The 12,877-nt window shown below is 44.9% G+C and overlaps 2 protein-coding genes across 5 annotated transcripts in view; one reads left to right on the forward strand and one right to left on the reverse strand.

Annotated features, from left to right (window-relative positions):
• The first annotated feature begins 2,321 nt into the window (after positions 1–2,321).
• Positions 2,322–5,354, forward strand: LOC120981473 (galectin-related protein-like). The gene is made up of 3 exons (XM_040411014.1): positions 2,322–2,369; positions 4,268–4,486; positions 4,999–5,354. Exons 1-3 carry the CDS (start codon positions 2,322–2,324, stop codon positions 5,140–5,142), a joined length of 411 nt encoding a protein of 136 aa, XP_040266948.1. The 3' UTR covers positions 5,143–5,354.
• Positions 5,355–11,859: 6,505 nt separating this feature from the next.
• MAX (MYC associated factor X) overlaps positions 11,860–12,877 on the reverse strand; it is a 31,448-nt gene continuing 30,430 nt past the window's right edge. For all 4 annotated transcript variants that reach the window (XM_040411809.1, XM_040411811.1, XM_040411810.1 and 1 more), the window contains one exon: positions 11,860–12,682. In XM_040411809.1, coding sequence (XP_040267743.1) covers positions 12,495–12,682 — 188 coding nt within the window. In that variant the 3' untranslated portion in view covers positions 11,860–12,494. The remainder of the gene's footprint in view (positions 12,683–12,877) is intronic.

The raw sequence follows: 12,877 nt of genomic DNA on the forward strand, positions 1-12,877 counted from the left end.
GTGCCGCCCAATTCACATAAATGGGACTGAGCTGCAATACCAGGTACAGCCTTTGAACAATAGTGGCGCTATTTCGGGAATTCTCTCATATTAAATCCTGTTGGTGAAACTGCCCAGAGCTGCAGTGCAAGTGACCTTATTGCCTATCCACAGTGAGCGGAGTTCCTGTTTTTCCAGTGTGAAAGCTGGAGCATGCACATTTCCTTCCATTCAAGGTCTATGGGACTGACGAGGATTGCCGAGTTCAGTGCTCGCCTCTCTGGCAGTCCCGTAGAGGCGGTAAGGAGCAGCATGGTGCATGCTTGACCACTGTTCCATTGAAACAGAGGACGTGGGACCCCCATTGACCCCGGTAACAGGACACTGCATATACTTCTTGTGTTCTTGGAGTCAAAGGCAGGGTAGGCGGGAGATTTAAACGCTAGTCGTCCTTATCTGTGACCGCCATTAGGGTGGTTATCTTTGTCTCTAGGGCTTACCTCACTGTGTCCTCCCTAGCCTTTATTTCATAAGAACCTAAAAACTTAGCAAGCTAAGCCCAACATCTCACCCTTCGCTCTAAAGTCCTCTTCATAGAGGTCCAGGAAGCTGAGGTCTAGGCTGCTGTATACAGGATCCTTGCACTGAAAGACTGTGAGGTGGAAGTAAAATGTTGTCACCACGGAATATCTTTTACTGGCCAACAGGATAATGAGACTCTATAGTTGTAATGAGACTATAATAGAAGAAATTGGTCTTTTTGTCACATGTTCAGAGAACATACACAAAAAAGCATCGAAAATGCTTGGTTTTATGTTTTTTTTATGGAAATTTTTGGTGGTGCTTTTAATTTAGTATCATCTTGTACATGTCTTTAATTCCGCTGGCCTATGGGAAAAGTGCAAAACTGTGCCATCAGCTTTTAGACAGAATTTTCTTAAAGGGGGTTTTCCAGGAGGAAAATATTATGACCTATCCTCAGGATAGGCTATCGATAACTGATCGGTGGGCGAGAATGTCCTATATAGGCAAAGAAATAGGAGCAGTGATGGTCAGTTCGCTGTGTTCACCAGCGAACACATGCGGGCTGCCATCTTTAGTAAGGTAGACTGACCCGTCCGGCGATGCACAGGTAACCAATTACGTGTGCCGGGAGCCAGTCTGAAATCAAATGCAGTCATCAGGAGCAGGCAGTTCTGAGAACAGCCGCCGGGGGCCTTCATCGGGCTGTTCTCGGAACTGCCTGCTCCCGGTGACTGCATTCGATTTCAGCCCAGCTCCCGGCACACGTAATTGGTTACCTGTGCATCGCCGGATGGGTGAGTCTACCTTAATAAAGATGGCAGCACGCATGTGTTCGCTGCGAACTGACCATCACTGGTGAGGAGAAGTGGATTAAGATATGGGAGGCTTGGAAGCCCTAATCCTTCTTGCCCCCAAATTGTATGTTTCTACTATTGTTGTCTTAGTGGGATCATGGAGGGCCTTTGAGACGCATCGCAAGGGTAGGGTGGTTTGGGAAATGGGTGATTACGGGGAATTGAAAATAATAGTAATTTTATATTGTAATTTTCAATGAAAAATTTTAATGGTTTGTATATGTCATATTTATTAATAAAGACTGCTAAAAAAAACAAATAACTGATCGGTGGGGTTCTGATTCCCGGCACTCGCGCCGATCAACTGTTTGAAGAGTGTCGCGGCCTCTTTCTAGGCCAGTGATGTCACGATCATCGTTCACATGGCCTGGGTGCAGCTCAGTCCCATTCAAATGATTGGGCCTAGGCTGCAATACCAAGCACAGCCACTATACATTATATGGCGCTGTACTTAGTAAGCTGCGGGGAGGCTGCAGCCTCTTCAAGATCATGGGGGTAACAGGAGTCAGATATTGATGACCTACCTTGAGGATAGGCCATCAATATTAAACTCCCGGGCAACTACTTTAAGCCAAAGCACAAAATAATTAACATGACACATACAATTACAATCATTCCCTCCTGATAAAGCTAATTCCTCAATGTATTCAAATTGAAGGGAGAAAAATATGTTGGTGATATCAAAGGAGGGATGAAACCAGCCATGAAGACCATCATGGGAGTTGTAGACGTCGGACCCAAGAGGTAAAAGAAAAGCAGTACATTTCATATGGTAACATCTGTCTGTATAGTTAGTAAAAAAAAAAATTGTTTTGGGCCATCGATATATGTTGTTCTTACAGGGGGTATACAAAAAGGCAGGGGAGTTTTATAGAAAATGGGGCCCCGGGTGACTAGACAAATTAGGGCCCTCCTTCGCCATTTTTTGACAGTTTGAAAGGACTAACCAGGGTTACAAAAAACATGGCTGCTTCTTCCAACAAGAGGGCCACTGTGCCTGAGATTTCTCTGGTATTACAGTCCACTGAAGTGGATGGGGCTGAACTATAACACCTAGCACAACCTGTGGACAAACTGAGTGCTGTTTATAGTAGAAAGCAGCCATGTTTGTCTAACCCAGGTCACCCCTTTAAATGTAAGGGCCAAAACCGCAATATACAGCCCACTAATATAATAATTCAGTCCCTAAAAAATACCACTATAATAATACAGGCTGATTTTAGCTTGCACCCGGGGTTCCCATCTTCTAGATGCCACCCCTAAAATCAGCCCTGTAAAAGAAATAGGTTAAATGGGGATAGCAAAAATCAAAACTGGACCATCGTCCTATGTCTTGTAGGACAGCATATGTGGCAAAAGAGGGGGAGAGGCGCTCATAGGGTAATCATTTTTGGACAATTGGTTAAAAGAAGTGATTATGCTCACTTTTTGGTGTTGTGCAAGCATAGGCACAACACTAGTGTAGACGTGTATTTAAATAATGCTCGCTGCTGCCGGTATCGTTCGCTCCTCACTTGTGGATTTGCCAATCCTCCAGAGGAGTGATGAGAGCCAATAAAAGGGGTGCGGAGTAATGGGGGTCCACTGTTTTCGATATTTCTTGGCGCAAAAACCATGACCTCGAATGATTGGAGACGGTTCTATTTTATTAACATATAGGTGACAACGCGTTTCGGAGTTGAAAAGCACTACTTTTTCAAGTCTAAAAGGTGATCAGATTCCATAAATTAGGACAAATAATATTATGTATAAAAAAGGGACAGAAACAGTAAGATGAGGTGCACACGGATATATATATACACACACACGTGTGCACCTCACCTTACTATTTCTGTCGCTTTTTTATACATAATACGTGCTGTCACCTATATGTTAATAAAATAGAACAGTCTCCAATCCTTCGAGGTCTTAGCTTGTGAGCCAAAAGGTATCGAAAACAGTGGACCCCCATTACGCCACACACCTTTTATTATGTCTTTTAGGAGAAAATTATGGAAGGATTGGCCAGTAGGTGGGTTCTATTTTTGCTAATGTTGAGTTGGCTGTGCAGAAAGAAGTACTAAAAGGTGCACACCACCCACGAGGAGCCACCAGCTGAAGCAACCTTTCTAAGGTTGGTTGCTTCCTCTGGTAGAAACAACTTTGATGGATTCTTCCATCAGCCCATCACTATCCCATTCGTAAGACTTACTAGGGTATAAAACGTGATAGTGGGGTCTCCAGGGCTCAAATCTTCATTGCAAACGTTCTACAGCAGAGTTTCCTAATCAATTTCTGGAATTTCATTGGAACCTGCTTAGGGGTTCTCTCTAAGGCAACCAGCAGTTATAAGTAGTTTGGGGGTTCCTCAAAAATTGACCATAGGATGTCCTGCTGGCATGACCACAAGTGAGCAGCTGTAATATTTAAGAGATGACTTCAAAAAGTGTTCAGTTACTCTGTAGCGTCACAGAATAAAATACAGCATTACACAATAAGCATTAAAATTAATCGGCTGTTGATGTAATACATGGATGTTCTAGATCAGTGTTCCTCAACTCCAGTCCTCAGGGCCCACCTAACGGTCAGGTTTTCAGGATTTTCTTAGTATTCTGCAGGTGAGAAGTAGTTTCAATGCATCAGGATTTACCACAGGTATTCATTCTGTGGGATAGTCTCAAATCTTGACTGTTAGGTGGGCCCTGAGGACTGGAGTTGGGGAACACTGTTCTAGATCACTGACTACTAAATTAGTGTCCCCAGTGGGAGAACCGCTCTATTAATTTGGTTTTCTAAACCTATGCAGACGAACAAAATGGATCATAGATAAAAAAAAAACGAGTACAAATAATCAGGTGCATGTTCTAACCTAAGATCTCAGAGCTTCACCTACCTGTGTATAGATGGATAGCATATCAGTAAGTGTTTAGTCCTTCATTTGGGGGAGCATTGATCATTGCAGTTCTGTCCACAGCTTTACAGTCAGTTTGCTGTGCAGTCCCGAAGATGCGGAGGAAGACGTGGCTCTTCTACTGACAGTCAACTTCCAAGACAGATCTATAATCCGAAATGCCAAGTTTGCAGGAATTTGGGGTACAGAAGAGAAACAAATTCCATATTTCCCCTTCACTCCTGGAAACAACTTTAAGGTAAGGCTCCAAACATTACTAGATATTACTTGAGTAAAAGACCACTGATCTATAGTTATGCTGCCCACATCTGAACCCTCTCCAGGTCTATGACATTGTTCTGCAGGTCCCAGTAACAGCAGCTGGTTTATCATATCATATGACATCTTCACAAAATATAAGGAAAAATATGAATATCTCAAGGGATTATAGGAACATGGGTTGGGATGTTTGATTCCATGGAGAAGGAGCCAAAAATTGTGTACATTGGGCTATGCAATATCAATGCAGAAGTTAGGTGGAGGCAAAAGGGGCAAGCTGCTGAGTAAGTGCATATAGAGGGGAGCCCTGGGGGTTGGCTTAGCCTTTACCAGCACGTGAGCCCTATAGAACCAGATCATTGCCATCCCCTCATTAAACGCAAATTATACAAAACTTTAGAAAGCTCTTACAGAAAGTAACGGTCCCCTGTACCATGTCCATGTGTCTGATTTGCTCCCGGAGTAATAACAAGCTTATTGTTTTCCTTCTAGATGGAGATCCTCTGTGAGCACCAACAGATGCGGGTTCTCTTAGATGGACAAGGACTCTGCGACTTCACACATCGTGTCCCACAGCTCAAAGCAGTGACGGGTCTTAGGGTCACAGGAGACATTAAACTTACAAAGGTGGCATAACACTAAAGCCCGGGGCACTTGGGTTGCAGTCCCCTATCTACTTGGTACCATTCTACTACTTGCTTAGTACCAGTCTGCTACCTGCGTGGTACCATTCTACTACTTGCTTAGTACCAGTCTGCTATCTGCGTGGTACCATTCTACTACTTGCTTAGTACCAGTCTGCTACCTGCGTGGTACCATTCTACTACTTGCTTAGTACCAATCTGCTATCTGCGTGGTACCATTTTACTACTTGCTTGGCACAAGTCCAATATCTGCCTGGTGGCATTATACTATCTGATGCCAGTCCACCGTTTGCCTGGCACAATTTTACCACTTGCTTGGAACTTGTTCGCGGTCAGTCTAAAAGCTAAATTAACTTGGTTCATCTGAGACATTATAGTGTCATCATAAATTACGGACCCCAGTGACGCCTATCAGACCCCATGGACTACAGTGGCTTCCGGCATCCTGCCAGACAAAATGCTGCTGCCTGCTTTTTCTCAGACTCCACAGCCGAGGGTCCTATGAAACCTCTGCCACCGATCTGAGCCTCATGTATTTGGTCACAAATAACAGATTAAAAAGTTTTTGTGCGAATATTGTCATCTTGTGCTCTCTCTTAATATTGTGAATTTTTTGTACTATTACTATGCGGTAAGATGAATAAAAGAAAACCTTTTCCATTTCACTCGAGTCAATGCTCAAGGTAATTATATTAATTATAGAAAGATTTCATAATCCTGGAAAATACAAATGTGATCGCACTCTGCATCCAGCATTCTGCCCTGCCTCTATGCTGGATGAGGCATTGGTGTACATTTTGGCCAAAGCGTAATAAGCCACTCACCACGTCAAGGTCGCCTCTATGGAGTGGTCCCTAACACTAGTTCCTACCTGTTTATGGGCCATGACAGCCACACAAAGTCCAGGGAATGCAGGTCAGCATGCAAGCCAAGCACACTCTGCTTTTAACCCCGTCCAGTGCCATTACAGCTTTCATCGGATCCAGCAGGGATGGTGGTGAGTGGCTTATTACGCTTTGGCTAAAATGTACACCAATGCCTCGTCCAGCATGGAGGCAGGGCAGAATGCTGGATGCAGAGTGCGATCACATTTGTATTTTCCGTTTGTATATGTATTTCGCCATAGTGATGTGCACCTACATACAGGTTGTGCTGACCCAATCCCCCACATTATTTCATAATCCTAGTTGTTCCCGGCGGATAAATATTGGTGCAGCAGTAATGGTTGGCAGTATGGCTGCTGCAGGAATCACACGCCTGCTGGGCTGCTGTCTTACAATACAATGTCCTTGCCATAATTTTGATGACGGCGGTTTCCTCCCTCGAAATACTAAGAATCACAGAGCACGTGAATGTATTTTCTGTCTCAGGCTTCGGTATTGCAGTAATGATGCTGCTCTCTGCTGTGTGTGAATACATACAAGGGATACATTAGGGGGTAATGCTGCAGGACATGTGACTGTCATAATTGCAGGTCACCATTTCCACAAACAGAAGCAGCATAAAAAGCAGGCATTTAGGCTAGGGCTACACGACGACATGTGTCACGCAACAATTTTTATGATAGTCTATTGTGTCGCACTGCAAATCCAAGATGGATTTTTCTGCGACTGTCGCAGTGTGACACCATAGACTATCATTATAAAAATTGTTGTGCGACACATGTTGCAGTGTAGTTGTGCCCTATGGTGTTGCGCGACACATGTTGCAGTGTAGCCCTAGCCTTACACACCGGGAGCAGCCCTGCAGTAACCAACTTCGTCCACTACACAATGGATGGCAGCTGTGTAGTTCTGGTATCAGAGCTAATCCCGAACAGCTGATCGGTAAGATCTGATCTGATATTGATGACCTATCCTCAGGATAGGCATTCAATATAAAAATCCTGGAAAATCCCTTTAAGCCAAGTCGCATTAAAGGAGTTCTCCAAGATTTTGATACTGTTGACCTATCCTCAGGATAGGTCATCAGTATCTGATCGGTGGGGGTCCACCAGCTGTTTTGAGAAGGCTGATGCTCCTGTGAGTGCTGCGGCCTTCTCGCAGTTTACAAAGCACCTGTACATTGTATAGCGGTTGTGCTTGGTATCGCAGCTCAGCCCCATTCACTTCAATGGGGCGGGGCTGAGCTGCTCCTAGGCCACGTCATGGATGAACATGTCATCACTGATCTAGGAAATGCTGAGAGAAGGCTGCTGCCTTCTGAAAAAGCTGATCGGTGAGGGTCCCAGGTGTCGGACCCCCACCAACCAGATACGGATGACCTATCCTGTATCTGACAGAATGAATTTGCGGAAAAATCAGCATCATTAATAGTTTTCCCATGTATTCCTATGGAGTTTAAATCAGTGTACTCTAAAAATCTGTATGTGTTGTGGATCGTCTGAAGCCCCATTTCTCCTTTGATTTCCATGGGATACCATAATCCTCAAAGAAACAAGTCTAAAACACGCTCTTGTAAACTTCAGTGTGTATGAAGGCACCATTACTGGTATAATCTCCCCTAGAAACAATGGAACGTATACACTCACCTAAAGAATTATTAGTGCCCCCATACTAATACGATGTTGGACCCCCTTTTGCCTTCAGAACTGCCTTAATTCTACGTGGCATTGATTCAACAAGGTGCTGATAGCATTCTTTAGAAATGTTGGCCCATATTGATAGGATAGCATCTTGCAGTTGATGGAGATTTGAGGGATGCACATCCAGGGCACGAAGCTCCCGTTCCACCACATCCCAAAGATGCTCTATTGGGTTGAGATCTGGTGACTGTGGGGGCCATTTTAGTACAGTGAACTCATTGTCATGTTCAAGAAACCAATTTGAAATTATTGGAGCTTTGTGACATGGTGCATTATCCTGCTGGAAGTAGCCATCAGAGGATGGATACATGTTCTCTTTCTGTTTACGCCAAATTCGGACTCTACCATTTGTCTCAACAGAAATCGAGACTCAGACCAGGCAACATTTTTCCAGTCTTCAACAGTCCAATTTTGGTGAGCTCGTGCAAATTGTAGCCTCTATTTCCTATTTGTAGTGAAGATGAGTGGTACCCGGTGGGGTCTTCTGCTGTTGTAGCCCATCCGCCTCAAGGTTGTGCGTGTTGTGGCTTCACAAATGCTTTGCTGCATACCTCGGTTGTAACGAGTGGTTATTTCAGTCAACGTTGCTCTTCTATCATCTTGAATCAGTCGGCCCATTCTCCTCTGACCTCTAGCATCCACAAGGCATTTTTGCCCACAGGACTGCCGCATACTGGATGCTTTTCCCTTTTCACACCATTCTTTGTAAACCCTAGAAATGGTTGTGCGTGAAAATCCCAGTAACTGAGCAGATTGTGAAATACTCAGACCGGCCCGTCTGGCACCAACAACCATGCCACGCTCAAAATTGCTTAAATCACCTTTCTTTCCCATTCTGACATTCAGTTTGGAGTTCAGGAGATTGTCTTGACCAGGAGCACCCCCCTAAATGCATTGAAGCAACTGCCATGTGATTGGTTGACTAGATAATTGCATTAATGAGAAATAGAACAGGTGTTCCTAATAATTCTTTAGGTGAGTGTATATCTCTATGTAAAGACATATGGAGACCTCCCATAGGGCACCAAATGATGGCCCCCACACCGCTCAACGTAACCATGAAAGAAAATCAAGCGCAGTCCTAGAAGGATAAAATAAGATTTTATTTATAGTTTTATTGTAAAGGTGAACATTAATTGAAGACGGCCAATTGGGCTTATGTACAATATACCTAGTATTTCGAAGAAGGGGGGGGGGGGGGGACAAAAGATAAAAAGTGTCATCATTGTACTGGGCACAGAATTTCATGTGTGCAAAGAAATAATAAATGAGAATTTATCTATTCATCGACATCAAACCAATAACGATGTAAGCGACGAGCTCGGCCGCCTCTTAGGCAGTTGTGGTTCTAGTCGCTCAGACCAAAAAATAAAATGAAAAAAATAAAAAGTAAAAATAAAAACCCTGCAGTGACCGAGTGTTTGACAACTAGACACAAATCTAGCCTAATGCTGCCTTATGTGGAAGGAGAAGTAATAGGTCTCAAGCATGCACGCCGGTAGGACACACATACCGGGATGTCCTCTCAGACTTACAATGGAAAATAGCTGCCACCGATTTCATCCGATGCTATATAATAGCGGACTCCAATGGAGGATTTGTAAGCCAGTAGAAGTTCATTGCTTGTGTGTCACATTACGGCGCACCTCATACTACAGGATATTAGATATACCGATATATAGAACAACCACATTTCATTTATTTTCCAGAATTGATATTCCTATGCCGTACGGAGATGGCCAGGGCAGAGAGCTCCCCTACCAGCAAGTAATAGTCCTCTACTGGGACGGCCAAAATGGCCACTACTACAACTCCCATAGGGGTTGTCACTCTGGCTTGTCAGGTTGTGTAATGGAAACAAGGGGACGACACGGAGTAACTAAGCATCTTTCGCATTCAGTAGTATGGGAGAGCTGTAGGATAACCCCTAATACAGCTGAATAAGGGTAGGTTCACACCTCCTTTTAACCCATGCAGGAGTTCACTGGATCAGGCCCAGCCAAATACTGCCATTCAACGCCAGACCCCATTGGCTTTAATGGGATCTGTCGCCTTTCCGGCATGAGTCCCAGGTTTGAGCCCAGACAAAGACCAGTGCATACATTGGTGCCAGAAAGCAGCCAGATCCCATTATAGTCAATGGCATCCGGTGATGAACGGCAGGTCACGGTGAAGAGCCAAACTGGGCAATGAAAGAGTTTAGATTTCCTATGCAGCGTGGAGTGTTATTCAGTCTTCATGATGAGCATGAAATAATATTTAATTTAAAAACCTTGCTGCTTCCAGAAACAGCGCCACTCCGGTCTACAGGTTGTGTGTAGTATTACAGCTCAGCCTCACTCACTTCAGTGGAGCCCAGTTGCAATGCCGCACACTCACCGTCTGCCGCTCCCGTGCCGACACTTCTCTGGTTCCCCAACCAATACCTATACTTCAAGCTCCAGCGATGACGTGTTGACCCATTGACCGCTGAAACCCGTGAATGGCTGCAGCACTCACATGTCAACACTACACATCACTGGAAGGGGCTAGTAATCTGAAATCGGCCAGGGGTCCAGCAAAGCCTCGCCAAAGGAGCAGCAGAAAGACCGGAAAGGTGAATATTCTTTTACGATTTTCCGTGTGTAATCTGCAGCAAAATACGCAACATAAGCGTATGATGGCGGATTTTCACTTCCCTGTGAAGTCCGCAACAGGCATGGACATGCTGTGGATTTAAACATTTCCGGGCAGAAATTTTAGATCTCACCCACTTCACGGCTACGGTATCTTATGGAGGATGGTCCGACCGCAAAACTGGATGGGAAACGCACAGCAGTTCCAACCCTGTGGACATACACATTAAATGATACAGAAAGTTCCCATCTGGGACATTGATGGCGTATCACTAGGATATTAATCCATGTCAGATAGGACGGGGTCCCAGACTTGGGACACCCCCCCTGAAGGGAGCACAGAGCAGCCATTCATGCGTGGCCACCCTGCGTTCACTGCGCTGCGAGCATTGGTTCAGCTAGTTCCAGCAGTCGCGTGGCAGTGAATGGAGACGTGGCCGCGCTTGCACTGTGCGCTGTCCATTCACGTCTATGGGACTTCTGAAAATAGAGGAGCGCGCTCTAGTGGCCATTTTCAGAACTCCCATAGTGATGAATGAAGAGCGCGCGGCTCTCCGTCACTTCAGGGGCCCCGCTTTCTAGAACGGAGCAGATCCCAGAGGTGGGGTTTGCACCCATCTGACACTGACAGCATATAGGTGCAGATGGGCCAACCCCTTTAAGAAGGGAACCTCCTCTAGCAAATGGCGGATTTCACAGACAAAATACATCACGATGTAAAACACTCCAAAAAGACAAAATAAAGAAAAAATACAAACTGGAAAAAATAACATCAACATAAAGCTGTAGTTTGGAATAGACTTTTACAAGACATATGGGCAACTGCTCAAACAGCAATCCCCTAATATGGTCTAATACCAGAAAAAGCTTAGGGGGGGGGGATTATATCTATATCCAAACGGCACAAAGTCAGCGGCTGCCCCCTTCACACTACAGAAGTCGCCGATCACTGATCAGCCGATCATCCTGCTCTGGATCTGACTGTGGAAGGAGATCAGACCATATTGGGGGACTGCCCTTTAAACAACCCTCTCTCTATTGAGTGGAGCTATGATGTACTAGTAGGGGGTGGGCTGCCTGTGACTATAGACTCCCATTGAGGACACTCCGGTCGGCATTCGGATACTCTGCATTGAACACTACACAAGACTACTTCCTGTCACATACAACAAAATTTAATTTGGCAAATACATACAGAAACACACACAAATGGTTTTCAATTTGAAAGTTGGTCGAATCTCAGGTTTCTTGATGCAAGTAGTAGTATAATACAGGTAAAGTCTGAGGACCCCTCTGAAGCCGGGGCTTCCGGAGCGTCACAATGGGCGACGCTCAGCGTTCGCTGCTCGATAGGATCCCATGGATGCAGCAATATCGGTCTTGGCAGAACAGGATTCATTACAGATCGGGGGCCGGAGGGTACGAATCAATACTAAGAATCCCAAACCCCTTGTGCAGACCACGAGTGGACACCACCAATACATTCCCAATTTGAAGACATTTCATGTACGTGAAAAGAAATGCAAATAAAATTTAAAAAATAAAAATAAAAAATGCACAAAAAAAAATAAAGCGTTTTTCAAATGGATTCAGAAATGTGAAGATTAATGCTAATAATCACCCAGGAGGTCGCCGGCAGCAGCACCAAGTACTTGGAATTTCTTACGTGGCGCGGCAACACCTCCGCTTTTCTGCAAAACTGATCCTAATGGAAGCGTAAATGACTCTGTGTAAAAAAAAAATAATATATATATATATAAAATACACGTATTTGGGTGTTTTTTCAGGTTTCCCCAACCTGCTTTCTTCACCTTGTGATACCTGTCGTACGAAGGTCAAACTGCAGACAAGTATTGCGGGTAATAACGCGTCAGTGACGACGCGCCAAGTGCAGATCTGTATAATGGCGAGCATGGACGTGTCAAGGAGGTTTAAATAACATATAGGGGGGGGGGATATAGAGGGGAAAAGAAAAATGCTGTCCGATAACTCACTGATAAGGGGGGAAAGGAAAGGCGGCGTTGGACAAACAAAAACATTAGGCAGAAGTCCTTAGAGGAGCTGAACAGGGCCTATTTACGGGCGAAGGAGGGCCTGACGTGGAGGAGCTCGGTACAGGCTGCTGGTTTTATTGCTTGTGTCTGCTTAACTCGCTTCCATCCGTAGCTTCTTTCTGCTTTGGGGTTCCTCGGGTTCGGACTCTGAGCTCGAGTCGGATCCTCCGTCAAAGGCGGATATGGTGCTGCCATTGGGATTGGTGTAAAGGCTGCTGTCCGATGAGGAGTAGTTCGACTGAAGGCGAGAATTGGATTTCGCTTTCTCCAGTGCACGGACTGTAAAGACAGATCAAACGGTGAGTGATGGACCTCTGAGACCTTAGGGCAAATGTTCAAAAATGTGGGATTGGTGAAACACAACAGAAACCCAAAAATTATTACAATGGAATACCCCTTTAAAGGTTGGTGGCCCTGTCCCAAAAAAAACCCTGGTTTTTACAATGGCTGAACGTTTGAGCCACGATCAAACTG

The sequence above is a fragment of the Bufo bufo genome, chromosome 11 (assembly GCF_905171765.1).
Source record: "Bufo bufo chromosome 11, aBufBuf1.1, whole genome shotgun sequence".
Classification (NCBI taxonomy): domain Eukaryota; kingdom Metazoa; phylum Chordata; class Amphibia; order Anura; family Bufonidae; genus Bufo; species Bufo bufo.

Excerpts from the sequence above, each read along its gene's own strand:
- LOC120981473 (XM_040411014.1), top strand. The coding sequence starts at position 2,322 with ATGGCTGCTTCTTCCAACAAGAGGGCCACTGTGCCTGAGATTTCTCTG. Across the intron at positions 2,370-4,267 it reads CTGTGCCTGAGATTTCTCTG|TCCTTCATTTGGGGGAGCAT; the intron begins GTATTACAGTCC and ends GTAAGTGTTTAG. Across the intron at positions 4,487-4,998 it reads CTCCTGGAAACAACTTTAAG|ATGGAGATCCTCTGTGAGCA; the intron begins GTAAGGCTCCAA and ends TTTTCCTTCTAG.